Below are 27,018 nucleotides of genomic sequence, written 5' to 3' on the forward strand. Positions count from 1 at the left end.
ATAAGAGAACATGTCAGCAGACCCCCCCCCACTCCCCCTGAGCAGCAGCACACACACCCCCTCCCCCTCGAAGCTCCCCATCCCCCCACCCCTCTCTTTCTCACCCCCCTCTGCTCCTCCCACTGCATCTGCAGCCTTATCATGAATATCAGTGGCACACTGGGTTAAAAATTGATCTTCCTCGCCTGCCCATGTTAATTCGCTGGCTGCCACTGCATGTGTGTGAGTGTGAAGGCTTGGGGAGGGGGGGGGGGGGGGGCACTGTAATTTGCATACCATCAAAGTGTAGAAAGTGTGTGTGTGTGTCTGTGTGTGACAGTCTCAGAGAGAGATGGAGAACAATAAGCAGGAAGGAGGTAGATAAGGGAAAGCCAGAGTTAAATTTGGCCAGTTTGAAATGAAATTATCTTTATTATTTTTTTAAAACAGACAGAAACACACACCGGGGAGACACGTGGATCATATGTAACTGTAGCTGATTTTTAACTGCAGTGATGAATAAATAAATAGATAAAAAGATGGGGTTGTCCTCATGATAGTGATGCCTGGATGCAGGGCTGCTGCCAGGAAGTTTTGGGCCCAGGAATAGATCTCATGCAGGTTCCTGCCACCCCACCCAAAAACCCTGCCCACCCCACCCAAACCCTGCCCACCACACCCAATCCCTGCCGACCGCAACCAATCCCTGCCCACCCTACCCCACCCCACCTTGAAAAAATGCAAACATATTGCAAATGCATATCTGCAAATGCAGACTATATTGCAATTGCATATCTCTATTTTTATTATTTAGAGGACTTAACTTCATAATTCTATTTATATTTTTAGTCTTTGTTCAATTAATTTAGTTTATGAAATAAAACTTCTATTCATATTTTATTGTAGTAATTATTTTATTTTATTAGCAAATTTGCGATAACTTTAACGAACTTCAAATCAATCAAACACTGCAGAGCAATTCACTATTTAGAATGGTACGACAACAGCAGTTTTTCATCATACTAACTATTATGCTAGATATTATTTCTATCTAAGCTATTTTATGCAGCTCCTCTATTTGGTAGCTGCACAGATAGTTCTATAACATGCAACCATGGAAATACCAAAACAATAAACGCTAGTCACAGTTTGCAAGCCTGCTATTATCGCCTACCTAATTTTATCAGTTACGGTTGGAATATGCAATATTTTACTGGACATAAACCAGCGACATGACTACCTGCCCTACAGTGCAGTTCCTTATCAAATACAGCGTGCTAACTGGCTAACGAGATAATTGGCTGACTATCTCAACTACGTCACGTCACCACACGACATAGCTGTTCGGTAAAGTGAATTGAAGTGTAGACGTCCAACACATTATTAATCCAATAATATTAGTATTAAAATAGCTAGCAGGACCTTAGGTGTCGCAAGTTAGGCACAGGTAACGCCGCAGACAACAAACTGTCACGTGTAGCTACGACAGCTATTAATCCACAAAACTCCTTGTTTGTAAATAATTCACAGCACCCCTCCCTTCGCCTCTCAGCCACTGCGTGCTCTTCGCAAGACCTAACCAATCGATGAGAAACACCGTAACAGCAAAACAGGCAGTGCGCGATGATCAGCAATAACTGCTGCTAGGCATTTTTTTAATTGAGTAGAAATTATATTAACAAAAGTTAACGAATCAGCTATGTACTGATGTTACCCACTTGATATCTTACCTTGGAGTTCTTGAAGTAACATAGGTAATATAGTTATCTGGCTAAATAGATGACTATCTGTTTCTAAAAACTTGAAAATAATTACGTTACACTATCGGAACTTTGGTATACAGCGATCTGGGAAAACGTGTTATCAACTCTGAATTAGTTTAATACTTCTCTGGTTTCGACGAGTTTGGTCTTTATGGAGATGTGAAATCTCATTGATCCCGACCTCAGTCACATTTCACATTGACACAGACCGAGTAGGGAGCGCGCGCTCGGCACTGCGGAGTCCGGAGAAGGGTCCCTCCTCCAGTCGGGGATTTAAATCGGAAGAAAACAACACGAATTCTGCGGATACGCTCTACTCAAGGTTGGTTGTAAAACGGAACCCACTTTTATATTACTCCGATTAACTAGCTATTTCCATCTGGGGTATACTTTGTGCGAGGTTAGCTACTTTTCTGTTTGCTATTAACCTTACCTCCCAAGCCTATCTAGCCAAGCAGGCTTGTGAGCAAAGATTTTTCTGAGGAACGCACGCCCAAACGAATTGATTTAGTTTTCGTTAGCTTTTTAAAAAGATGGGAAATGGGAAAGGTCTCAAGCTTTTAAGCTTGTTGGCCTGTCCGGTCTACTCGTCTAGCCTTTAGAGAATAGATAACTAACTAGTTTTACCAGAACGTACGGCAAAGGGGAAGGAACAGACGCAAAGGCTGGCAAAGAACAGCACGCTATAGCTTAGCTAGTGGCTAAAGAACAAAAAGTGACGCTGTAGCTAGCTAGCTAACATTTCGTTTACCTGCGGGCTTATGTAGTAGCATATCTGGCTGGTTTGAGTTGTGTTGTTTGGGTGCCCACTTTAGCTTGCTAAAAAGGAGTTGCGGGGCAAACATTAGCAAGCGGTGAGCCAGTAAACGCGAACCGGGGTTTTCTTGGTGTGTGTGTGTGCCGATGCTAACGAGCTATCGAGCATCCGGAGCCATGGACGAGGCTTTACGGAAGTGCTAGCTGGCTGTGCGATTAATTTTACTCCATGAAAGGAGGAGTTTACCCGTGGATTACAATTCTAAATGAATAAAACCACGATCGTTTATGGTAAACGCAAGATAACATTTGGGGGGAAATGAGGGATTAAGGTTACTAATAATACCAACATACAACTGGGACGCAGGAGGAATTTTACCTAAGTACGGTTCAGCTTTTCGCAACATACTGAGAAGGGTTGGTTGGCTTCACCGTCTTTGAGAGCACCAAAACAACAGATCCTAAAGTAGAAAGACCATATATGTGTTGTGAAGGGATTTCTTTACATTTTGTGTGTAAAGAGTTTTCAGTATTATACATATATATATTTGATGTGATGGATAATTGATAGGACTGTTAAGCCAGCTAGCTACGTTTAAATCAACCTCACACGTTTTTTTTGTTTCTTGAACTGTCTTTGAAGTGATTCGGTACACTAGAGGAAGACAAAAAGGCTCGGGAAATCTGAAAGGAAATGCCAATCGCTGCCGCTGGTCAACCGACGACACAAGAGCCTTGCGTTTACTCCCGGCTGCCCGCTACTCCCGATCCCATCCCAAAACGGGGTCATCTTCGCGCGGACACGGGGGTGCAGCCTCAGGAGCACATTGACTACGCGGGAGCGGAGGGGGGCAGAGGACCCGGGGGCCACAGCAGCAGGGTTTTTCCAGAGCCCGGATCCTCCTCTCAGTCGCAGTCTCCTCCTACCCCCTCCCCCTTCGCCACCTCCTACCCCCAACACCACCCCCATTCCCCGGCCATGGAGCCCCCGAGGACTCGGTCGCGGTCGCGGTCTGGATTCTACCAGTACAACATGAGCAGCGGGGCTAACGGCAACAACGCCGTTAATGCCAGCGCCGGCTTCGGCGTCCCTCATCCACAACAGCACAACTCTGGGTGCATGCCCCGCGGGGGACCCAGCCCCTCAGAAATCCAGCGTACCCCAGGAAGTAACCTGCCGCCCAGCGCACAGAGACACGCAGGGCCCGGCGCACACCGAAACGCCGGGGCAGGTAAGCGATTTTCCTATTACTTTTATGGTACTGCTTAACAAGCCCATATTAGTTGGGTAGCTAGCTCGGTTTGAGAGAAATATGGCCGGGCAGATCAGCTGCCAGCGGCAGTCTCCTGAATGTGTGATGGTGAGGCGGCCAGCATTTGGGTTTTAATGGAGCAGGGGGATGGGCGACTGCGTTGGCATGGCAATACATTTGTGTTCGTTTCTTATTAGCTAGCATGATGCTAGCTCATGGCTTGATGTGGCTTACTAAACCAGCGTGTTATACCGCATTGAAAGTTAGCCGGCTTACAAATAAAAATACACTTACGTTATCCTTGGTGAGATGTAGGTTACTTTCTGCTACTCAAAACGACGTCTTCACCTTGTTGGTCTACTCAAAGCTTTATGAAAACCAGCTTTAGTTGTGGTATAAGGTTAAGTTACCGTTTTAATTATAAAACCAGCGAGGGTTTTTTTTTAGAGTAGCGGATGGGAAGGGAAAATGACTACGCAATAAGTCTTTCGAAAAGATGCCATGTGCAATCGGATTTCCTGAGTTTCTGTTTTTCCGACCGTTGTTGGCTGTCTCGCCGCCGGACTTGACACGTGTGGCCGTGTGGGAGGGACTGGAGTTCAGTTCCTCCTGTACACGTTTTTATTGTAACTGACGTTAACTTTACCCGCGTCCCCTGCGAGTCAAACCTGGAATAAAACGTATGGGATATTTATAGTCCAATGAAAATGTTTAAGTCCTATAGCTAGGAATTTTTACAGTGGAATTTGTGTTATGGAAGTGGCCAGTTGCTGCCTCTTCATATAAGATGACTTGATTGTTTTTTGTGATTATTCATTCTTGGCAATTTACTTGCACTTTTTACCCTTCTTAAGGCCCAGGTGGACTATTTGACTGTAGTGTTGTTTCTCACTTGGCTGGTTGGACAGTCAGATATTTATCTTGGTGTATTGGTTACTTTGTCACATCCAAGATAACTTGGAAAAATGGGAAGTGTCATAGTCACATTCAAAATGTGACCCGTTAACTGTAATGCGTTACCCTGATTCACTGTTTCTGTATCATTTTAACATTAGCAGCAAAACATTACTGTCAACCAGAAATGAGTATTGGCAGGTGTATCTAAGTGTTTCCTACTGCCTAGCAATAAACTGTGTTGTCTATGCTGCTGTAAATGTGTTGTGGCAGAAGTAATGTTTTCTAAAACAAGACCAGGTCAAAACCTAGTATATGGCTGGACCGAACTGGCCAACCAATGGCGTAATTTCATCACTCAGTCGCTCAGTCACAGACATTCGGGTTTGTACGGCTGGCCCCGCTGTTGCGGTCCAGCCAAAAATTGATTAAAATGGACAGCAGAGTTTTTTTGTAAAAACAGTGGGTTGTGCTTTGGAGTGCTGGGTCAGAGTTGGTTGTACTGCGGACTGTGGTAGGGAAACGTGGCTGTGGCAGGCTGTGTCAGAAACTGTGCCTGCAGACGGGGGGCTGCGGGTTCACATCCTCATCGGGTGCTTCCACGGTCCCCTCGGGTCCCCTCTTAACCTGAGCAGCTTCAGTGAGTGTCCAGCTGCATTATGGGAGAGAGGCTGTGAGGCAGCGCGTGAGGCAGCGTGTGCGGCAGCGTGTGCGGCAGCGTGTGAGGCCTGGCAGCGTGTGCGGCAGCGTGTGAGGCCTGGCAGCGCGTGAGGCAGCGTGTGAGACCGCGTGTGCGGCAGCGTGTGCAGCAGCGCGTGCCCTACGCTGTGGTGACGCTGTGAGTCTTTACGCACTCTGTACAGAGCGTAGCTGGCGTGTAGAGTGAGATGGGGGGGGGGGGGTGAAATGAACCCAGTAAACTTTCCACCTCACTGTTCTCTGCGCGGTTGAGTTTGTTCCAATGAGATGCGAGACAACGCTTCCCGCTCTCCTGGGACTGAAAACAGGGCATCATATTCCCAGTGTCTGCGTGCTGTACAGGTGCTTAAGTTTCTGTTGTGGGGGGTCATTTTAATGAGGGGGGGGCAGACGGTGTCCTCACGCAGCCTGTTATATGTGCGGTTAGGACTTTGCCTCGCTGTAAAGCTGCTGAAGATTTGGTGCGGTGAGCGGTGGCTTCGTTCCCGTCAGATCGTGCGGAGATGAGCAGCGCAGTTTCAGATTAGCGACAGACCCTCCATCTTTGCGTGCGCTTGCTGCCGCCTGCGCCTGACGCGCTTCATTACCGGCTGCGTGAAATTATTCAGATTTCTCTCTCACTTTGGCCTCTCCTCCCTCTGCCCGCTGCTCTCTGTCCTGCACTTCTGAATAAGCGTCTGATGCCAGTGTTGCAGTTTTCCCTTCTTAACTGTGTCTCATCTGTCCCGTTTTGCTTCATAATGCCATTCCCTCATAAATAGTAATTCTCAACTGCTTAGCTTGAACTTAATAACTTTGTAAAAGTTTTCTGAAACATAGTCCCTGAACTGTCCTTGACACCAGTAAACCAAAATGGAATCTTGTAGGTTCAGAGGTAATGGCCACTCAAGATCTACTCTCCTGAACCCCCTCCTCCTAGTTACTCTGAGTCCCAGTGCCATGTGGTCTTATTGGTGCGCTTGTGAGTGTGCTTGTAAGTGTGCTTATTAGTGTACTTGTGAGGAGATTGTTTTGTACCTGCTGCTTATGTAAGGTGTGTTGTGCCTTTTGAAAGGAAGTCAGTGACTGAGGGCTGAGTAGAGCTGGGACTGGAAATACCTGTCTGGGAGTGTGAGCGTCAGCGGCTGTGATCACTTCCCCTGACGCACGCTCAGAGGCCGAGCGATTTCACAACGTGCCCGCGGGGTTCGTCACTTTCCCCGGAACGAGACCGGGTCCCCACCCGTGCCTGGACACGGTGTAAGCGCCTCCTTCCCTCAGCACCCCCCCCCTCCCTCAGCACCCCCCCCTTCACGCGTACCGATGTGCGCTCCATCATTGCTGAAGAGTAGGTTTTTTTTAAAGAATGTTTTTTCAAAATTCTAAGCCACTCGCATCAACATTCAAATGTTCAGTTGATCCTTCAAGGTGTGAGGTCACAAATACATGATCAGAATGTTCTTAACTGAATGTTCTAATGCTGATGTCACAATCACTGCTGGTGACTGAAAGCTTATAATTTGAAAAAAGAAAAAACATTCCAAAAAACCTGCTCTTCAGTGGGTTAGCATTTTAATCAGGCATCTGTGGTCTTGCACCCCAAAGCCTGATTTATACTTTGGTGCACGACCCTTTCGAGAAGTGTCGCGTGAAAAAAATGACGTATTTTCAACAGGAAAAAAAGAGTCCCACGACACACTTTTTTCAGTGTTGCACACCTCTATAATTTTGTTATATCAAAGAACATACTTTGTCACGCAGTGTTGATTGGACAGCCAGGTGGGACACCGAAATTCATTGTCATGGATGCATCATTGTTTTCGATTTATCTGAGTGACAGATCAACTCCTTTTTTCCTTTTGCACCATTTTTTAGAGGAAAGTAGATATTAAATGTATTCCTCCCCCCTTTCTCAGTAATTTCATCGGGTGGAACAATGTTCTCACAGATGTAAACATCAGCAGTTTGGCGTCTCGTTACCATAGAGACAGCCGAACCCTCTCCACCGCCCTCTGCTGAGGTATAAATGCGTACCGTCGTGCCACACTTATTTTTGGCGCTCGAAAGGTTTGTACGAGGAGGTGTTGGGTAGTGTGGGGTAACGTGGGGTAATGTAGGGTAATGCTGTAAAGTGCGAGGCGTAAAGGCTTAAAGGGAAGGTGCTGGCATTAGCCTGCTGTTGAAGGTGTGGCTGCAGTGGGGTCTGTAGTGGGTGGGGCATTAGCTGCGGATCGGGGGGGTCGCTGAAGGGTCACCGGCTCTTGAAAGCTTGGGCTTAGGCTTTGGGACAGATGTCGGGTCGCCGTGGCGATGGGCTCCAGCTCCCTGGTCCCGCATGGTTCTTCCCCAGACCTGCGTCTCCGACAGCTGTACCACCGCACGCACGCACGCACGCACGCACGCAGGCACGCACGCAGAGACAGAGAGAGAGAGAGAGAGGGAGGGCTGGGCCTGAGTCTGCTCTTAATCCAGCTTTTAAATGTAATCAAATGAGTGTAAGTGTAAATAAAGTTTTAAAAATATATCCTGATTATTTTTGTTATGATGTTCTGGAGTAGGTAAAAAAATACTCACAGCCAAAACTGTTCTTGTAGTAAAGTTCTGGTTCCTGATGCTGGACTTGGTCGCCTAAGATGCTTTTTCCCCTTTAAAAGTGCAGTTTGAGAGCGCAGAATGCTGGCTAATCAGCTCCTGCTAATCAGCGTTTCCATCGCGAAGTAAGCCCGCTTCCCTCAGCCAGTGTTACGCTGCTCAGTCTGGTTCCTCTGCTCACAGAGTAAATGAGAATTCTGCAGAACATGCGCTCCCACAAAGTGATCAGACTCCAGAACAGAGCAGAAGGAGTTCTTCTGCCCGCGTGCTCGCAGGATGAAAGAACGCGAGGCGCTCTTTTTAAGTTGCGCTGTGACGAGCACAAACACCATAAGCTCTGCGTTTCTGTGTTTCTGCGCTTTCATCAGATAAACAAGTGCTTGAGCTGGTTCTTCTGTTCTGCCAGAGCCCTTTGTATTGAGCCGGTTGCTCAGACAACCAGCCTGTTCACATTTTCTGAAGATGGTGGAAGTTTTCTCGGCACCATTATATCCTGTGAGAATCCTGACTGCTCGGCCTGCAGCCTGCGGGCTGCCATTGCCCAGTTGTGGCGGAGGTTGGAATCGCCCGCTTTGATTGGTGGGTTTGGTGATTCCCACTTCCTAAAATATGTGTAGCTTCCTGGTGAAAATGCCTTCAGAATATATCACTTTTATCAATGCTTCCTCTCTTTATTTTATATCTATTTATAGTCTATAGAAGCAGTAAAATTACTGCCGCCTGCGCTGTGTGCGCTGTGTGTGCTGTCTGCGCTGTCTGCGCTGTGTGTGCTGTCTGCGCTGTGTGTGCTGTCTGCGCTGTGTGTGCTGTCTGCGCTGTGTGCTGTCTGCGCTGTCTGCGCTGTCCTGGGCTCATCCAGCCCTGGGGGGTCTAAAGGGCCGCTCCCAATTAGGGCGCGGCGCGGGACAATGGCGGCCTCTGCGGCTGAGGGCACTCAGCATTGTCAGGCCCGTGGCGGCTGCCCCCCCCAGGTCCAGGTGGGGCCAGAAGGGCCCTCGGGGGTGGAATGGAGGCGTGGGGATGTGGCACTCAAACCCCCCAAACACACGCCGCTCCCCCCGGTCAGGACCCCGCCCCGTATCGCTCCTGAATGCCCCCCCCCCCGTCCCACAGCGTGCTCCTCTCACACCCGTCTGAAGAGCGTTTGAAGAGGCGAGCAGCCCCCCCCCCCCCCCCACGTCCGCCGCTCGGAGAGAAGGGGGCGCCGCTTTCACCCCCCAACTCGCTCCCCGGGCGCCAGCGTGCGCCGCGGTGCTGGGGCGGCTCGGGGGCGGCGGCGGCAGCTCTCCACCTGCGAGCGCACGCGGGCGAACACAAAGGCACAGAAAGGGAGCGCATCTGTCCCGGGACTCCGCTATTGAACCGGGGAAGTGCCTGTTTGGGGTTCATTTTGTCCAGAGATGGTAAAAGAGTCCAGTGGTCAAGTGCGCAGGTGGAGCTGGGTCTGCTGCTGGGTCTCGCTGGGTCTGCGCAGAGCCGAAATGGGGCCGGTCGCTCCTGATAGAGTTACAGTCGCCTGTGGAATCCCTCCCCCCGGAGAAACGTGAGCCGCATGGCCGTCTGCTGGAACTCACAGAACCCCGCTTGAGCTCTGTGACTGTGAGCTGTGGGAGGGAGGGAGAGAGAGAGGGAGGAAGAGGGGGGGAGGGGTAACCCAATGAAGGGGGATGAAGGGGTGAGGTTAGAGCTGGGGAGCGGTGAGAAACTTTCAAAAGAAAATGAAAAACGGGGGTTTTTTCCCAACCTAGAGGCGTGAGCCGGGGAAGTGGTTCTGTAGTGAGCACTAGAGCAAGTTTGCTTTGGTGATGGATTGGCGGCACTGGCGAGTAGAACAGAAGAAGGTGGGTTAGGGCGGGATTTTGAGGAAGTGATGGGGATGGTGGATGGGAGAGAGTGCCTGCTTCCTTGGCTGTCTGGCTTGAAGAGCTGCCCCTGCTGAGCCAAACACAGCCGCTGGCAGCTCAACCTCTCCCTCTGCACTCCCTCCCTCCTTCCCTCTCTCTCCCTCCCTCAGCACTCCCTCCCTCCTTCCCTCTTCTCTCCCTCCCTCAGCACTCCCTCCCTCCTTCCCTCTTCTCTCCCTCCCTCCTTCCCTCTTCTCTCCCTCCCTCCTTCCCTCTTCTCTGCTTTGGCTCTGATCCGGCTCCACTTCGGCCGGCCCTGTGCGGTAAACTAGTAAGTCAGGTGCCCTGGTGAGATTTGCGGTGATGTTTGAGGAAGTTTGATGGCGGTGCTGTGGCATTGTGGGTAACAGTTCCTCTTGCCGTCTGGCTGTCGTGCTTTAAGTGCTGTCCCTGTGACCCGTGTGCTGAGCGGTGGTGATCCACATAAAGGCTCTCCTCACACGCCTGGGAAAGGAACACTTCCGGCCTCTTCTGCTGGACTGTGCAGCTCCACACATGCGTCTGAGACTTACAGACCCGCCCAGTGACACGGAGGTCATGTGCTCCCCCGCAGCCAATGGGGTCTGCTGGGGGCCTGTGCTCAGACAGGAAGGACGGGAGGCAGTGTGTGCTGATTATCGGCCCCCAGCCTGCTGTTCTCCCCCAAAGGGATCAGGAGGAGCTCGGTCCCGTGTCCTCCCACTCTCCCCTCCCCTCACTTCCTCTGAAACCACTTCCTGTCCCTCTCCTCCCTCACGAGCACTGGCTTACGTTCCGCTGGGGCGCCTGGTTGGGGGGGGGGTACGTGGGGATTTGTGAAAAATGTACGGCGGAGGAGTCATTGGCAGAATAAGGGATTTTAAAAGGAAGCTTTGGGTTTGCGTTTGTGTAGGAGTGTAGGAGTGTCGGACGATGGGAGGGGGGGTTAAGGTTAGGTGTTCTGTGGGGACTTTGCGTGCACCTGGCAGCCCGTATGCTGAGGGGCGTGGTGTGTAGATCAGACTGTAGGCCGCAGGGGATGGAGGGAATCTGCTGGAGAGGGTGAATGACCTCCATGACCCTGGGGCCCAGCTGCTGGTGGATGCACATCTGGAATCCTCCCCTCCCGTTCCTCCCTTTATCCCTCCTGATCCTCCTCTTTCTCCTTTTTCATTTCCCTCTCTTTCCGGCACCTACCGTTTCCTGTTGGGCTGTGCCCCCCCCCCCCCCCCCCCCCCCACGGTCGCAGGGAAGCGAGCACAGAGCAGCGTTTCGGCCATTTTACTGCTGCTCCTCCTGAATGATCCTCCAGCCTGTGAGGTCAAGAGCTTCACAGATCTGCCTGCTCCATTTCAGGAGCCAGCACTTCACATGTTTACCAGAATTATATCAATGCGGGTTTTGAGGTTTTTTTGGTTCATTTTAGGCTTGTAAATGGAAACCCTCTTTAAAAAGAAATATTTAAAGCCAGGAATACCCTGGAGGTGGCATTGACTGTGTTTATGACGGTAGCTATTACTGTTTCCATTAGTGGCACGAGAATAGTCTCTCGATCAATACGCTCAGTGGAAACATGGGATAGTCCTCCTTTAACTCTTGTAAGAGTTGACATCTTTCGATCCACTTGTACTTCCTGGGCATAGTTGACTTGCTAAATGCATGTGTATTTAAGCTTATTAATGCGTGCTCAGGCAGACCTGGCGATGTGGAGCCTGTTAGCGCTCGCAGGCGGACTGCTCTGGGTGCAGACGGACAGCTCCTCGTTCATCCGGTGGGTCCCTATCGTAAAGAGCTCCGCTCGCCCGATGGAAGCTTCTAGAGAACGGGACGTGGTCAGTCTCATGACTGACAGTCCCGCTGCTGGAGCCCTGATGGGAGAGTTCCTAATGCGGGAGGGGGCATCCTGCATGCGGGACAGTCCTTGTTTACACAGCGCTACTGGGTTTTGTGTTCTCCTTACGCACCCCAAACTGTGCGCATCTCTTGACGGGACGTCCGGGTTCCCGCACAGTGTCTGCCTGCAGACCGGCGGGCCTCATTCGCCCGGGGGTCTCCTGCTCTTTCTGTGGAAAGGGGCCTACCCTCCGTCTGTGGAAAGGGGCCTACCTTCCGTCTGTGGAAAGGGGCCTACCTTCCGTCTGTGGAAAGGGCCCTACCTTCCGTCTGTGGAAAGGGCCCTACCTTCCGTCTGTGATAAGGGGCCTACCTTCCGTCTGTGATAAGGGGCCTACCGTCCGTCTGTGGATCAGTGTAGATCAGAGTGCTCTGTGTTATGCTGTGTTGGGCTGTGTTGCACCGTCTTTGAAATTTGGGTCCAGTGAGATGATGCTGCACGTGTGTGTCGTGTTTAAAGGAACAGGGACTGCAAGATTAACGGTCACCACCATGATGGGGGGTAGACGGAGAGAGAGAGAAGGGGAGGAATGAGAGGGGGGAATAGAGACAGAGAGAGACAGAAGAGGCAGGATGAACAGTGATGAATGAGCAGCTGAAGAGAGGGGGAATAGAGAGAAAGAGAGACAGAGAGAAGGGGAAGAATGAGAGGGGGAGAGAGAGAAGGGGCAGGGTGAACAGTGATGAATGAGAGGGATGGAGAGACTGCAGGTCAGTGACTGGGGTTAAGATGGAGGGATGTAGAGGACGGACTGCAGAGGGAGAGCAGGGGGGCTGGGGGCTGGAAGTAAATGTGCAGAAATGGCTTCTGCATGCTGCTTAGAGAATCAATAGCAGTAAAGAGGGTAAGCCATGACCCCCCCACCCCCACCCCAACCCCCACCCCCCCGTGTCTCGTCCCCCATCGCCGCCACACAGCCCCCCTCCCCCCAGCTCTCCCCTTCACTACTCATCTGGCTGCAGAAACACCTCCCATCCCCCACGGCAACCAGTCTGTACTGCAGCTCACACTACAGCTCACCAGAGTATGCTACCAGTGTACTATTCTAGTGCAGTGCAGTGTACTACTCTCGTGCAGTGCAGTGTACTACTCTCGTGCACACTTGCTCTGGTGCAGTTCAGCATTTCAGCTGTTCTCACTCAGCCTGCTGTGAGCAGAATACAGCTTATATATTTTTGTTTAGTCTGAATCCCGACTGGAATGAAACCCTGTTTCTGATCAGCCCTGTACAGAGAGAGCTGTAGCTGCTGACCCCTCCTGACCAGCGTGGGGGGGGGGCTGGGGGAGCTGCCCGATTCGATTTTGGTGTCAGTTGACCGGGGTAAATAAAAGGGATGGTCAGAGAGGGAGAGGGGGATGGAGCGGGGGATGGAGGGACAGAGGGAAGTGAGTGCAGTCCCCGATACAGCACCCTGTGTGTCGGCTGCGGGAGAGTGGCAGGAAGTGACACGAGCCGCGGCAGGAAGTGACACGAGCCGCGGTCTCCTGCGGAGCTGTCGCTGGCTGTGCCTGTGAGCCGGCCTCACTGGAGCTCATGGGGCTAGAGAGCCCCTTTATTCCTGACTGACAGACTGACAGGCAGACAGACATGGGAGAGAGCTGGAGCCACAGTGGGAAGAGTGGCGGGTTGGCTGGGTGTTTTTCACCAGGTTTCATCATCACTGGGGGGGGGGGGGGGCTTTGGGACGGCTCCTCGCTGCGTCGGATGGGCGGGTTTGTCAAAAACACTCTCAGAAAAGACGGAGTAAAAAATGACAAACAACAACAAGGACAGCATCAGCATCAGGGAAGGCCTTAATCCTGGATTACTGCTTACGTTCCTCATGCTCTCCCCTCACAGGAAACACTCACATTAAAGGGTGTTGTTTTTGTTTTTGTTCTTTGGTGTTTTTCTGGGGAAGATTATTTGGCCTCCCCCCCCCCCAGGCCTGGAGGCTGAAGTAGGTCTCACAGTCTGAGGCTGGCTCAGCAGCTCGCTGACGGGAGCTCATGCACTGTGTGAGTCTGTAGGCCTCTCTGCTGGCTCAGTTACCGGCAGCGTGATGAGCTGGTGTCTGTGGGCAGTTTCTGTTCAGCGTGTTACTGCTCGTGTGTGCGCGTGTGTGTGTGCGTGTGTGTGTGTGTGTGTGTGCGTGCGTGCGTGTGTGTGTGTGTATTTGGCACATGCATTGTGATGGGCTTAGTTGTGGCATTGCAGTGTAGAATTGTCTGAGAATGTTATTGCAGTATCATGGCAAAAAGGCTAAAAAGCACACGTCTGCCCACGCACATTCCACAGTAGGGTTAATGTGAAACCATTCGGCAGGCTGAGGGTTTACTACAGAACGGTGTTCGTTCTCTGTTAGTATTAGGAAAATCGATAGGCCCAAGCAGTAATTAATTTGTTTGAATTTGCCTACGCAGGCTGTGCAGTCATTATAAAAATAAAAAACCTAGCCCCTGGTTATAATGGGTACCTTGTGTGCTTATGAGGAAATAAAGTCTGACCAGTGGTTTTATAAGAGTGTCTAGATACTCTTTGTGTGTTTATATGAATGGTTAGAAATTCAAAAGTCTCCCTAAAGGTTTGCTAAGAACGCTTCCAGGAATGCTTTCAGTACCGCTATTGGAATAGATGATGTCAAGAGATCTACCTGTTGTTCTGCATCTAGCTGTGTGAGGTAAGCCACTCAGCTAGGATATCGCCCACTGCAGCTAAAAGTGAAAGTGTCCGTGCTTCGCTGTGTAGAATGGAGTGTCCACTACAGTGGACATTATCAGTCCAGCTGTGCTAATGTAACATTGGAAAAGTGTCCACTACAGTGGACATTATCAGTCCCGGCTGTGCTAATGTAACATTGGAAAAGTGTCCACTACAGTGGACATTATCAGTCCCGGCTGTGCTAATGTAACATTGGAAAAGTGTCCACTACAGTGGACATTATCAGCCCCAGCTGTGCTAATGTAACATTGGAAAAGTGTCCACTGCAGTGGACATTATCAGTCCCGCTGTGCTAATGTAACATTGAGGCAACAGTGACATCACCACTGTATGTTTGGGTGTGCAGTGGACATTATCAGTCCCGGCTGTGCTAATGTAACATTGGAAAAGTGTCCACTACAGTGGACATTATCAGCCCCAGCTGTGCTAATGTAACATTGGAAAAGTGTCCACTGCAGTGGACATTATCAGCCCCAGCTGTGCTAATGTAACATGGGGAAAGTGTCCACTGCAGGGGACATTATCAGCCCCAGCTGTGCTGATGGAATAGAGGAAGGTGCAGTTGTGCAGGTCCAGAGGGGGGTGCAGGTTTGCTGGAGTATTGCACAGTCCAGCCCTTTGGACTGCAGGCTGTTCTCTGTGAATAATGACTTGGTTTTGCTTTGGCTGCATAAGAGTTGCATAGTAAATGAGAAAAATAGTCCAAATAAATCTGCTGTTCCTATAAGCATTGGTTTGATTGGTTGCTTGAAACGCAGTTGACCGTGCAATTAGCCAACATTAAGTAAGTTTAAATACCAGAAGGCCTGAAAAGAACTGTAGTCAGTCAGTTGAAATCTGTGGCTGTCGTTTTTATGTTTGTGTTGCGGTGTTGTTTTTTAGTGAGATTTGTGCACTCTCACCCAGGCCTGCATCCTGAAACCTAATCCCTAATTTTGTGAGATAACTGTAGCGAAACTGTAAATTTAATTATTGGTCCGAGGCATCATTATGTATTCATGTTGTTTGTTCATATTAGCTGTGAAAACTTTGCAGACTGTTTAAGTGTCGTATTATTTTTGAGTTCCTGCTGTGTCGTTTGCTCCCCCTGTATAACAAAAGCAGCCCAGACCCGAGCTCTCACACTACCGTGTTTACATTGTGAGGAGGGGGGAGGGGTAGGCGTGTACTGCCGCCTGATTGGCTGGAGCCGGGCTCAGGAGGGAGGGGCCTGGGCTGCTGATTGAGCTCTGCTGAGGGGGAGGGGTGGAATGTGGGAGAGGGGGCGGGGTCAGCAGCTGACTTCTGCTCAGCTGTGGGGGTGTGAGTGGGTGGAAGGGGGAGAGGGAGAGAGGGAGAGGGAGAAAACCGCTTTTGAAATTGAGGACTGTGTGTGTGTGTGTGTGAATCTGAGTTTGAACCTGTGTGTGAGTGAGTGTGTGTGTGATCTCCTCCAGAGTTACCTCTTTATTTTGGTCTGTACCCCTGCGTTGGGGAGGGGGGTTAGGTTTAACATGGGATCTTCTTTATGGGATGAACTGTGTGTTTACATGTTTTGTCATTATGTTGAGGGTGTAGCGATGATAATATTTAGTAAAGGGGAAAAAGACTCCCAGTTAAAGTGAGTTGCTGAGTGAGTGTGTGTGCGTAGCGCTGGACGGCTCACACAGGGATTGGGATATGAGGTCATGTCCTGTGTGAGCAGCTGGGAGTCGGAGTGTGGTGGACATGCAGCACTTCCTGTGTGACTCAGTCTGCCAGTCAGACCGGAGCTCTGCTCTGCACTGCTTCCTGGAAGTTTAGCAGCGCTGGTCCTGATTAAACCAGCATGTACGCCCAATCAGCACGCTGAACAGCCAATCAGCACGCTGAACAGCCAATGAGCACGCTGAACAGCCAATCAGCACGCTGAACAGCCCAGTGAGCACGCTGAACAGCCAGTGAGCACGCTGAACAGCCAGTGAGCACGCTGAACAGCCAGTGAGCGCGCTGAACTGCCCAGTGAGCACTCATCACCGCACGCACACGCATGTAGTGCTTATGAATTAATTCTGCTCTTTGTGGGCTGTGAGTCAAACCAGCCATCCTGACCTTTTGGCCTATACACCCTCCCTTTCTCCCTTCCTCCCTTCTTCCATCTCTCTCTCCCTCCCTCCCTCCCTCTCTCCCTCCCCCTCACAGACAGGCCCATGAATGTTTGATGCTAATGGGCGCTCCTGTCTGTGTGTGTTTAGAGTGAGGGTGTGGGCGGCTGAGTCTGCCCTTAGAGGTGCCTGGAAACCCCCCCCCCCCTCCCCCCAGTGAAACCGTAAAAACCCCCGGAATGAAGCCCCCGTACGGCCAGGCTGCTCCGTTTCTTCCCCGTAGCCTAAGTTCTGTAGCGTTCTCATTGGCTAGCCTCAGTTCTGAAGCTTTCTCATTGGCTAGCCTCAGTTCTGAAGCTTTCTCATTGGCTAGCCCATTTGAAGCTTTTCGTGGTAGCCTCAGTTCTGAAGCTTTCCTCATTGCTAGCTCATTCTGAGCTTCATTGGCTAGCAATATCGTTTTTGCGTGTGTGCATGTGTAATTGCTGTTTACCCTCTCTCTCTCCGCTCATTCTGAAGTTGATTACAGTCGTGGAAAGGTCAGTCTGCATGCTGTAATGTAATGTAAATGTAAAATGATGTTTTTTGCATGTAAAGCTGCATGATGGTAAATCAACAGCTGCTTTTACCTCATAACCCTCCGCTGATTTAAAGGTGATTACAGTTAGTGGGAAGGTGTGGCAGTTCTCTGTCTGGTGTGCGTGTGTGCGTGTGTGCGTGCGTGCGTGCGTGCGTCCATGCTTGCGTGTATGTGTGTGTGTGTTTGTGTTAAAGCTGTGCTCTGTGAGACTGACTGACTGAATGAGTTCATGTCCCTGGGTGTTCATGACTAAGAGCCCGTGTGTGTGTGTGTGTGTGTGTGTCTGTCTCTGCCTGTTCCCAGCAGGCGACATGTGTGTTTATATTCAGTAAGAGTGTCTGTATGAGCGTGTGTGAGTGAGCGTACCTGTGAGTAACACAGTGAGTCATGAGTGTGTGTGTCTGTGTGTGTCTGTGGTGTTGAACAGGGTCTCTGGCTCTCTCTCTCTCAGCTGAGGTCACACACAGCTCGGTGCCAGCCGTGTTTTCTGAGCCTGGATAAGAGGAGACGTGTATTTAGTGAATCCATTTCACATACTATGGATTATTTGGTCGATCTTTTCAAACATAATTTACTTAAAACACAATTTGAAATCTATTTGGCTGATACATTTTAGTCTGAATTATCTTGTTAATTTCTGACAAAAGTTACCTTCAATTTGTGCTTCACACCATCTTGCCTTTTCACTAATATTGACAGCTTACCGTGCAGACAACTGGACATCGAAGATATGGGAACATGGTGGACCACCGAGAACGGAGACGGAAAACAGAATTCCCGTCTTTCTGAAAACAGAATTCCCGTCTTTCTGAAAACAGAATTCCTGTCTTTCTGAAACCAGAATTTCCATTTCTCTGAAAACAATTCCAATTTCCCTGAAAACAGAATTCCCAAAAAGAATCCCCAAAAACATTCTGACCTGCTCTTTAAAGGTTTAATCAAACAGTGCTTCCTGTTTACTTTCTAACATGCCAGTTCTCCTGGCTTTTCCATTTCCCTCCCTGGAAGCTGTGGAGCAGGTAGGGCTTGTGATTGGTCAGGAGGTGGGCGATTGCAGGGCTTGTGATTGGTCAGGAGGTGAATGATCGCAGGGCTTGTGATTGGTCAGGAGGTGGGTAGGGTTGGATGGGTCAACATCGAGCTTGTGCTCAGAGTGGTTGTGGGCAGGGTCCCACATCCTGATGCGAGCGTACATCCACAGCCTGTAGGGTGCGAATGGGATCTGACTCCACTCGCGGTTATCTGAGGGCTCCACAGTCCCCAGCCTGAGATCACAGCTCGTAGGGACGTACAGTCCCCGTCGCCCCGGTTACACACATCTGTACGGGACGCTACAGTCCCCATCGCCCCGGTTACACACATCTGTATGGGACGCTACAGTCCCCATCGCCCCGGTTACACACATCTGTACGGGACGCTACAGTCCCCATCGCCCCGGTTACACACATCTGTACAGGACCTGTGCCTTCCTGGTGATGTTTTATTCCGGAGAGGAGCACTGAGTAAGACTGAGTAAGAGTTCCTGCTCAGTGATGTAATGATGAGGTGAATGTTCACAAAAAAGGGAAGCCATGATAAACTGTTAAACAGAAGGTTCTCATAAATGATCTCTCTCCCCCTCTCCCTCTCTCTCCTCCCTCTTACCCCCCCAGAGTGAGGACTGCCCCAGCCCGAAGCGTCAGCGCCTGTCCCAGCAGTCAGTGCTGGAGCTGGCCGTCGCCCCCCCCTCCACGCCCGCGCCCCCCCTGCGCCCCGGGGAGCTCCCGCACAGCCGCAGGCCACACCCCCTCCCCCACGGCCCCGCCCACCCGCATTACGCCCCCGAGCGCTGCCACACCCCGGCCCGCAGCCGCCGCAGGTGAGGGGGGGGGGCAGTTAGCAGTGCTCAGTACACACACTGATTGTTAATGGGCCCCCTGGGCCTCCCTGGTAATGCCACACTTCTCATATTCCAGAGCTGCATTCAGAGCACACACGAGTCCAGTAGGAGCACAGAGTTAATTTAACACTGATTTAACACTGTTCACTTTACTGTGCTGATCTCTTCTGAACATCAGTGGTCATGGATTAGAGCAGGGCTGCCCAACCTGCTTCTGGAGATCTACCGTCCTGTTTCACCCCGACCCTGACAAAGCACACCTCATTCTACAGCTAGAGATCTTTCTGAGCTGCTAATTAGTAAAATCAATCAGCGTTGGACTGAGAGCAGGAGGGTAGATCCAGGAACAGGGTTAATGATGATGATGATGGTGATGATGATGAGGCTGGTGATTCTGATGATGATGAGTGTGATGATGAGCTTGATGATGATGAGCTGTGATTGATGATCGATGTATGAGTCGTCCAGCCCTCCCGTCAGGCGTCAGCGTGGTCGTCGTGAGCGTCTGACCCGCCAGCACCACGCCCACCACGGCTCCCCCGGGGGGGGGCAGGACGAGAACTACCACCACCCCCACCTCGCCCCCCACCACGGCGCCCACCACATCCCCCACCCGCCCCACTCGCACCCGACCCACCCGTACGGCCAGCCGCCCCCCCCGCCCGGCCTGGAGGAGCCCCGGGCCTTCCACCCCCCCACCCTGTCCCCCCGCCTGCTGCACCCCGCAGCCCACCCCCAGCAGCAGAGCATGGTGATGGACCTCCACGAGCAGGTGAGGCGCTGTTCCCGCTGTTCTGCGCGTGCGCTACGTACGACCACTAGCACGTTCTGCGTGTGCGCTACGTACGGCCGCTAGCACGTTCTGCGCGTGTGCTACGTACGGCCGCTAGCACGTTCTGCGTGTGCGCTACGTACGGCCGCTAGCACGTTCTGCGCGTGCGCTACGTACGACCGCTAGCACGTTCTGCGCGTGCGCTACGTACGACCGCTAGCACGTTCTGCGTGTGCGCTACGTACAGCCGCTAGCACGTTCTGCTTGTGCGCTACGTACGGCCGTTAGCACGTTCTGCATGTGCGCTACGTACGGCCGCTAGCACGTTCTGCGCGTGCGCTACGTACGGCCGCTAGCACGTTCTGTGTGTGCAGTCGGGCCTTTCTGGCTAAATTCATGAGTGAATTCACTCCATCGAGAGCAGGGCTGGTCCTGGAGGGCCGGTGTGCGATTCCTGCATGGAGCTCTGTGAGGGTTGGGCCTAGCTCTGAGGATTTGTGAATAATGGATTTGTGAATAATCCCCAGCTGCAGCAGGGCACGGTGCCGGTGTCGTACACTGTTTCGCCGGTGCCCCCCCACGGGCTGCCGCCCCCCCTCTGCACGGGACAGCACCTCCCCGCCTGCTCCTCCCAGCAGCAGGTCCCGGGCTGCTCCGTGGTCTTCAGCAGCCAGCACTACCCCGTCTGCAGTGTGCCCCCCCCAGTGAGTACCCCTGTGTGTGTGTGTGTCTGTGTGTCTGTGTGTCTGTGTGTGTCTGTGTGTGTCTGTGTGTGTGTCTGTGTATCTGTGTGTGTGTGTGCCCCCCCCAGTGAGTACCCCTGTGTGTGTGTGTGTCTGTATCTGTGTGTGTGTGTGTGCCCCCCCCAGTGAGTACCCCTGTGTGTGTGTGTGTGTCTGTGTGTCTGTATCTGTGTGTGTGTGTGCCCCCCCAGTGAGTACCCCTGTGTGTGTGTGTGTCTGTATCTGTGTGTGTGTGTGTGCCCCCCCAGTGAGTACCCCTGTGTGTCTGTGTGTCTGTATCTGTGTGTGTGTGTGTGTGTCTGTGTGTCTGTATCTGTGTTTGTGTGTGTGCCCCCCCCAGTGAGTACCCCTGCGTTGAGTGTGATTTGTCCATTAAGTAAACCTCCAGTGTTTCAGAGTGGAAAATAGTCCGGCACTTCCTGGCAGCCTTTGCTGCCCCCTTGTGGCCAGTCTGTTAAATAATACATTCTGTCTCTGGAGAGCACAACATGGACCTGAAGAAGGAGGGGGAGTCAGTTAGGGCTAGAGAACTGGGGAGAAAGGAGGTCAAATCCTTTTCACCAGTGGAAACAATGGTGGTAAATTAACAGAATGCATGCAGTGTCCTCCGGGTGGGAGTGGGGAGGGGGGAATGGGAGTGGGGGTGGCTGTTTTTGGGGTGAATGTGAAATCTAACTGCCCTCTTCCCCCCCAGATGCTGCAGGCCTGCTCAGTCCAGCACTTGCCGGTGCCCTACGCCTTCCCCTCTCTCCTCTCCAGCGACCCCCCCTTCCTCCTGCACCCCCCCCATCTCTCGCACCACCCGCCCCACCTGCCCCCGCCGGGGCAGTTTGTGCCCTTCCAGACGCAGCAGTCCCGCTCGGTGAGTCTAGGGGGCGGGGCAGTGTACTTGCTCTCATCTGATTGGCTGCAGCATTGTTCTCATGGCTGCCCTGGCTGACAGGAATTAGGCCAGCTGAGTGTGCCGTCTGCCCAGTGGACTGTTTCATTGGCTGGTGGTGGATATTAAGGTGCACTTGTTAAGACGGACTTCCTGTGTGGTCCCTAGGCCCTTATCTGTAAGCACGTCCTCTCATCGTTATGCAGATGGTGCACTGCTGTAGTTGTCAGCGAGGCCGGTCTGCGTTCCAGATGATTCTCACACTCTTTCTGCCCCCCCACTGCCCCCCCCCCCCCAGCCGCTGCAGAGAATCGAAAATGAGGTGGAGCTGCTTGGGGAGCACCTGTCGGTGGGCGGCGGCTTCGGCTTCCCCCACTCGGCCCACGCCAGCGCCATGCCCCCCTCCACGCCTCTGCAGTTCCTTTCCCATGATCCTCTACCTCAGGAGCTCTTTGGAGTGGTAAGGCCCCTCCCCACTCAGCGCTATTAGAAGAGTGGGTATCTTGGGATGGTTTAGAGTTCTAGAACTCCACTGCTTTCAGTCACCAGCAGTGACTGTGACATCAGCGTTAGAATGTTCAGTCTGGAGCGCTCTAATCGCATATTTGTGACGTCACAGCTTAAAGGATTGAAGCCGTTGAGATGTTAGCCTTGGGGATGTAATGTAATGGATCTGTATTTGGGTGACGGTGCTCTGTGTCTCTCTCAAACAGCCGTACCCCCACTTCATGCCTCGGAGGGTCACAGGGAGGCGCTACCGCTCCCAGCAGGCCGTGCCCCCCCCGCCCTACCACCCCAGCTTCCTGCCCTACTTCCTGTGAGTTAGTGCCGTAGCGTGTGCGTGTGTGTGAGTGTCTGTGGGATTGTGTTAGTATCTGTGTGAGTGTGTTGTTGTGTGTGAATGAGAGTGTTGGTGCGTGTGTGGGTTAGTTTTACAGTCCCATTTAAATAAAATGCTTAAGTTGTCATTGTGTGACCGTGCCCTCTCTCCCTGCCCCCCCCCCCCCCCAGCTCGATGCTGCCGGTCCAGCCCACTGTGGGACCCGCCATCAGTCTGGAGCTGGACGTGGACGACGGCGAGGTGGAGAACTACGAGGTCAGACCCCCCCCCCCCCCCCTCACAAGCCCCTCTCAGCTGTTCTCTCCGCTACCTGCCCCAGCCCCAGGATCAGTGTCCCCATGCAGCTGCTCTCTCTCGATCTGTCTGTGCTGTTCCTCACACAGCTGCTCTCTCTCTCTCTGGGCTGTTCCTCATACAGCTGCTCTCTCTCTCTCTGGGCTGTTCCTCATACGCTCCTCTCTCTCATCTGGGCTGTTCCTCATACAGCTGCTCTCTCTCTCGGGATGTCCTCATACGCTGCTCTCTCCTCTGGGTTGTCCTCACACAGCTGCTCTCTCTCTCTGGCTGTTCCTCCACAGCTGCTCTTTCTCTCTCGGCTTTCCTCACACGCTCTCTCTCTCTGGGCTGTTCCTCATACAGCTGCTCTCTCTCTCTCTGGGCTGTTCCTCATACAGCTGCTCTCTCTCTCTGGGATGTTCCTCATACAGCTGCTCTCTCTCTCTGGGTTGTTCCTCACACAGCTGCTCTCTCTCTCTCTGGGCTGTTCCTCACACAGCTGCTCTTTCTCTCTCTGGGCTGTTCCTCACACAGCTGCTCTCTCTCTCTGGGATGTTCCTCGCACAACCGGATCTCTCTCTGGGCTGTTCCTCATACAGCTACTCTCTGTCTCTGGGCTGTTCCTCACACAGCTGCTCTCTGTCTCTGGGCTGTTCCTCACACAGCTGCTCTCTCTCTGGGCTGTTCCTCATACAGATGCTCTCTCTCTGGGCTCTTCCTCACACAGCTGCTCTCTCTCTCTGGGCTGTTCCTCACACAGCTGCTCTCTGTCTCTGGGCTGTTCCTCACACAGCTGCTCTCTCTCTGGGCTGTTCCTCACACAGCTGCTCTCTCTCTGGGTTGTTCCTCACACAGCTGCTCTCTCTCTCTCTCTCTGGGCTGTTCCTGAGCTCTCACACAGCCGCTCTGGGCTAGGACAGGAAGATGGCCGCCGTGGCGCTTGTGTTTGTTTAAGCTCTGGTCTCTGAGAGTTAACCTCAGGGAAAACGTTTGTTTGGACAGACATGCTGTATCGAGCTTTTCCTTTATTTAAAATGGACTGTTTTCAAAGCCCATAATCGCACTGCAAGTTCTTTGTGCAGCCAAACGCATTCTGAAGGGCTTGTTTTTTCAAACGCGAAAGTTTACTTCATTCCAAACTCCAGATGGAAGCGTTAAGTGATAATGTCAAACCGCTCACAGTGAAATCCTGTTCGCAGATGCACACAAATGCGGCATTTTTCTGGATATTTGTGGTGTTGGGGCTGTGTGTGTGTGAGAGCTGTGTTCGTGGTAGTGTGTGTTGGTCGTGTGTGTGACGTGTGTGTGTGTGTGTGTGTGTGTTCCTCAGGCGCTGCTGAACTTGGCGGAGAGGCTGGGGGAGGCTAAGCCGCGCGGACTGACCAAGGCCGACATCGAGCAGCTTCCATCCTACAGATTCAACTCCAACAACCACCAGTCTGAGCAGACCCTGTGAGTGACACGTGCCTGAGCCAGGGGGGCGGGGTCTCACCCTGTGGGGGGCGGGGTCACACCCTGTGAGTGTGTGTGTGTGTGTGTGTGTGTTGGGGTGTATATATTTATGTGATGCTGGTGTGTGCTCCTGCAGGTGTGTGGTCTGTGTGTGTGTATATATTAATGTGACACTGGTGTGTGCTCCTGCAGGTGTGTGGTCTGTGTGTGTGTGTGTGTGTGTGTGGTCTGTGTGTGTGGTCTGTGTGTGTGTGTGTGTGTGTGGTCTGTGTGTGTGGTCTGTGTGTGTGTGTGTGTGTGTTGTGTGTGTGTGTGTGTGTGTGTGGTGTGTTGGGGTGTATATATTTATGTGATGCTGGTGTGTGCTCCTGCAGGTGTGTGGTCTGTGTGTGTGTGTATATTAATGTGACGCTGGTGTGTGCTCCTGCAGGTGTGTGGTCTGTGTGTGTGTGTGTTGGGGTCTGTGTGTGTGTGTATATATTAATGTGACGCTGGTGTGTGCTCCTGCAGGTGTGTGGTCTGTGTGTGTGTGTGTATATTAATGTGACGCTGGTGTGTGCTCCTGCAGGTGTGTGTCTGTGTGTGTGTGTGTTGGGGTCTGTGTGTGTGTGTATTATTAATGTGACGCTGGTGTGTGCTCCTGCAGGTGTGTGTGGTCTGTGTGTGTGTGTGTTGGGGTGTGTGTTGGGGTGTGTGTGTGGTCTGTGTGTGTGTATATATTAATGTGACGCTGGTGTGTGCTCCTGCAGGTGTGTGGTCTGCATGTGCGATTTCGAGTCTCGCCAGCTGCTGCGAGTCCTGCCCTGTAATCACGAGTTCCACGCCAAGTGTGTTGACAAGTGGCTGAAGGTGAGTGCGCCCTCCTGTGGCCTGCCTCGGTACTGCAGGTGTCCTTTCGCAGTCAGAGGCCCATTGGGTGTGCAGTGTTCAGCACTGTGTGTCTTTAGAGGCTGCAGCCCAGCAGAACTGCACTCTGTTTATTTCAGCTGCCCCCCCCCCCCACGCGTTGACCGTTTGTAGCTGAAGCTGATTTTCGTCTTCTCTGCCCCCCCCGCAGGCCAACAGAACCTGCCCCATCTGCAGAGCGGACGCGTCTGAGGTGCAGCGGGACTCCGAGTGAGGGGGGCGGGTCCAGCCCCCCCGTCTGCCCTTCTGCCCCGCCCACCTGTATATAAGCCCCTCCCCCTGCCCTGCATCTGCAACCTCACCTGGGTCCTGTTTCTCCTTTCTTCATCTTTTCATTCACCCTGTCCCCTCTTTCTTATCTCTCTCCATTACAACACACACACACACACACATGCTCGCGCACACGCGCACGCATACTCACACACGGGCACACACACACACACACGCTCGCACACAGGATTTCCTTTTGCACTGCGGGAGTTAATGTGTACCTTTGACATGTTACAGTCTTCTAAACTGCACCTGAACAGACTGAAGCATTCACACGGTTGGTTGTTTTTAACTGACTGTGACTGTAACTCCAAAGGTTATTGTTCTGAATATTCTTACGGTCAGTATGATGGTGTGTTTTCACCTGGTGATGGTGTTCTCTGCTGTGCCATGTTTTGAACTCTTGCTCTGTGTGTGCGCGTGTGCGTGTGTATGGCCGTGTGTGTGTGCGCGCTTGTGCATGGGTGTGTGCACGTGTGTGTGTGTGCTATAACATTCCCAGGTATTCAGACAGTTTTGCGTGTGGCTGTGCAAACTGACCATGCGTTTAAGGGGGAATTAAAACAAAAACGGACAAAGAAAACGTACAGATAACAAGCTCAATATTAGGTTATAGGGTATATTTGAGGACTGGAGTACTGGAGGTGTGTGTGCGTGTGCGTGTGCGTGTGCGTGTGCGTGTGCGTGTGCGTGTGCGTGTGCGTGTGCGTGTGCGTGTGCGCGTGCGCGTGCGCAACACCGTCATTGCCACGGCGATGCAGAAATCCCAGGCTGCCTCTCTCTGAAATGGGTCCCCTTTTTTTCTTTTTGGTTGAGTGCACAATATTAGCTGTGTATTATTATTATTATGATTATTTTTCTTAATGGTTGTACAGATAAAGGCACATAAACGTGATGCGGTATCACACTGAGATGATTGTGTTTACGGTAGAAGGGAAGCACACACTCGTATTTTTGGTTTTGTTTGGACCGGTTTCTGTAGTAGTGAGCTCGAGGGTGTGGTGTGCGCGTGTATGTGTGCGTGCACGTACGTGTGTGTGTGAGTGCGTGCCTGTCTGTATGCATGAGTGTGTGTGCGCGCCTATGCGTGTGTGTACCCGTGTGCGTGTGTGTGTGTGTGCGCCTGTGTGCGTGCGTGTGTGCGTGTGCCTGTGTGTGTGCACTGAGGTCAGCAGAGAGATTTGGGTCTTGGCTGAAACTGGGGAGTCTCAGTTGTGGGGTCCCCCCCCCCTCTCCCCACTGTGTTTCAGGTTCAGGGTGCTGAAATCATGCGTCAATCCCAAAGTTCCACATTTTCACCCGAAATCTTCAGCCTGACTCCCATTCTCTTTCATCCCTCTTCTCGTACCCCCCCACCCCCAACGCTAACCCCCCGACACACACAGCCACTGCCCACCCCCCCCCCCCCCACAGCCTCCTGCTCCCATCCATCCGTTTTCCCGCTGAATAACTAGAATAAACAATTTTTCCGCCCGGAGCCTGCAGTGTCTTAAAAAGAGAGGCCTTCTCCTCGTCTCCAGCGATAGCCGAGCCCGTTACCCGTCCCAAAACCCGGGTTCCACCGGCCCGTCTGGGTTCTCCTTATTTTAGGATCATTATCTGGTGTGTTTATTTTTTCCTCCCCTGCTTGGTACACTTGCAGTTACCTCATTTTTACTATTTATGTATTTTCAGAATTTGCTAAACCAATACAAGAGCTTCTGAATTTGAGTTCTTTTTTGTTGTTATTTTTATTTTGTTCTATTAAATATACACAACGGTATCAATTAACATGATGTTGTAGGTTCACATGTATGATAACTGTAACCAAAATCATTTGAAGGCTTGATATAAAAATTTTTAACAGACATTTGTACATTTTTTATGAGAGTTATTACCAGTAATGCTTTACTAAGTAGTGCAATGAATTTTTATTTTTAATCCCTGTGCCCAGTTTTCTGGATTTGAGAGGGTGGTTCAGTAATAAATGTATAATGTACACTTC

At 51.8% G+C, this 27,018-nt stretch overlaps 1 protein-coding gene across 1 annotated transcript; it reads left to right on the plus strand.

Moving 5' to 3' along the window:
- The first annotated feature begins 1,407 nt into the window (after positions 1-1,407).
- Positions 1,408-27,018, plus strand: LOC135256020 (E3 ubiquitin-protein ligase RNF38-like). Its single transcript, XM_064337892.1, has 13 exons — positions 1,408-2,064; positions 3,142-3,766; positions 5,208-5,285; positions 18,642-18,873; positions 19,363-19,666; positions 20,194-20,370; positions 21,104-21,271; positions 21,588-21,749; positions 22,003-22,106; positions 22,301-22,385; positions 23,737-23,858; positions 24,608-24,707; positions 24,916-27,018. Exons 2-13 carry the CDS (start codon positions 3,193-3,195, stop codon positions 24,976-24,978), a joined length of 2,169 nt encoding a protein of 722 aa, XP_064193962.1. The 5' UTR covers positions 1,408-2,064; positions 3,142-3,192; the 3' UTR covers positions 24,979-27,018.

Source organism: Anguilla rostrata, chromosome 5 (genome assembly GCF_018555375.3).
Source record: "Anguilla rostrata isolate EN2019 chromosome 5, ASM1855537v3, whole genome shotgun sequence".
Classification (NCBI taxonomy): domain Eukaryota; kingdom Metazoa; phylum Chordata; class Actinopteri; order Anguilliformes; family Anguillidae; genus Anguilla; species Anguilla rostrata.

What these genes read in the sequence shown, in the direction of transcription:
- LOC135256020 (XM_064337892.1), top strand. Translation starts at nt 3,193, where the DNA reads ATGCCAATCGCTGCCGCTGGTCAACCGACGACACAAGAGCCTTGCGTT. An exon ending in TCTGCAGTGTGCCCCCCCCA is followed by an intron (nt 20,371 to 21,103) that starts GTGAGTACCCCT and finishes CTTCCCCCCCAG; the next exon opens with ATGCTGCAGGCCTGCTCAGT. An exon ending in GTGTTGACAAGTGGCTGAAG is followed by an intron (nt 24,708 to 24,915) that starts GTGAGTGCGCCC and finishes CCCCCCCCGCAG; the next exon opens with GCCAACAGAACCTGCCCCAT.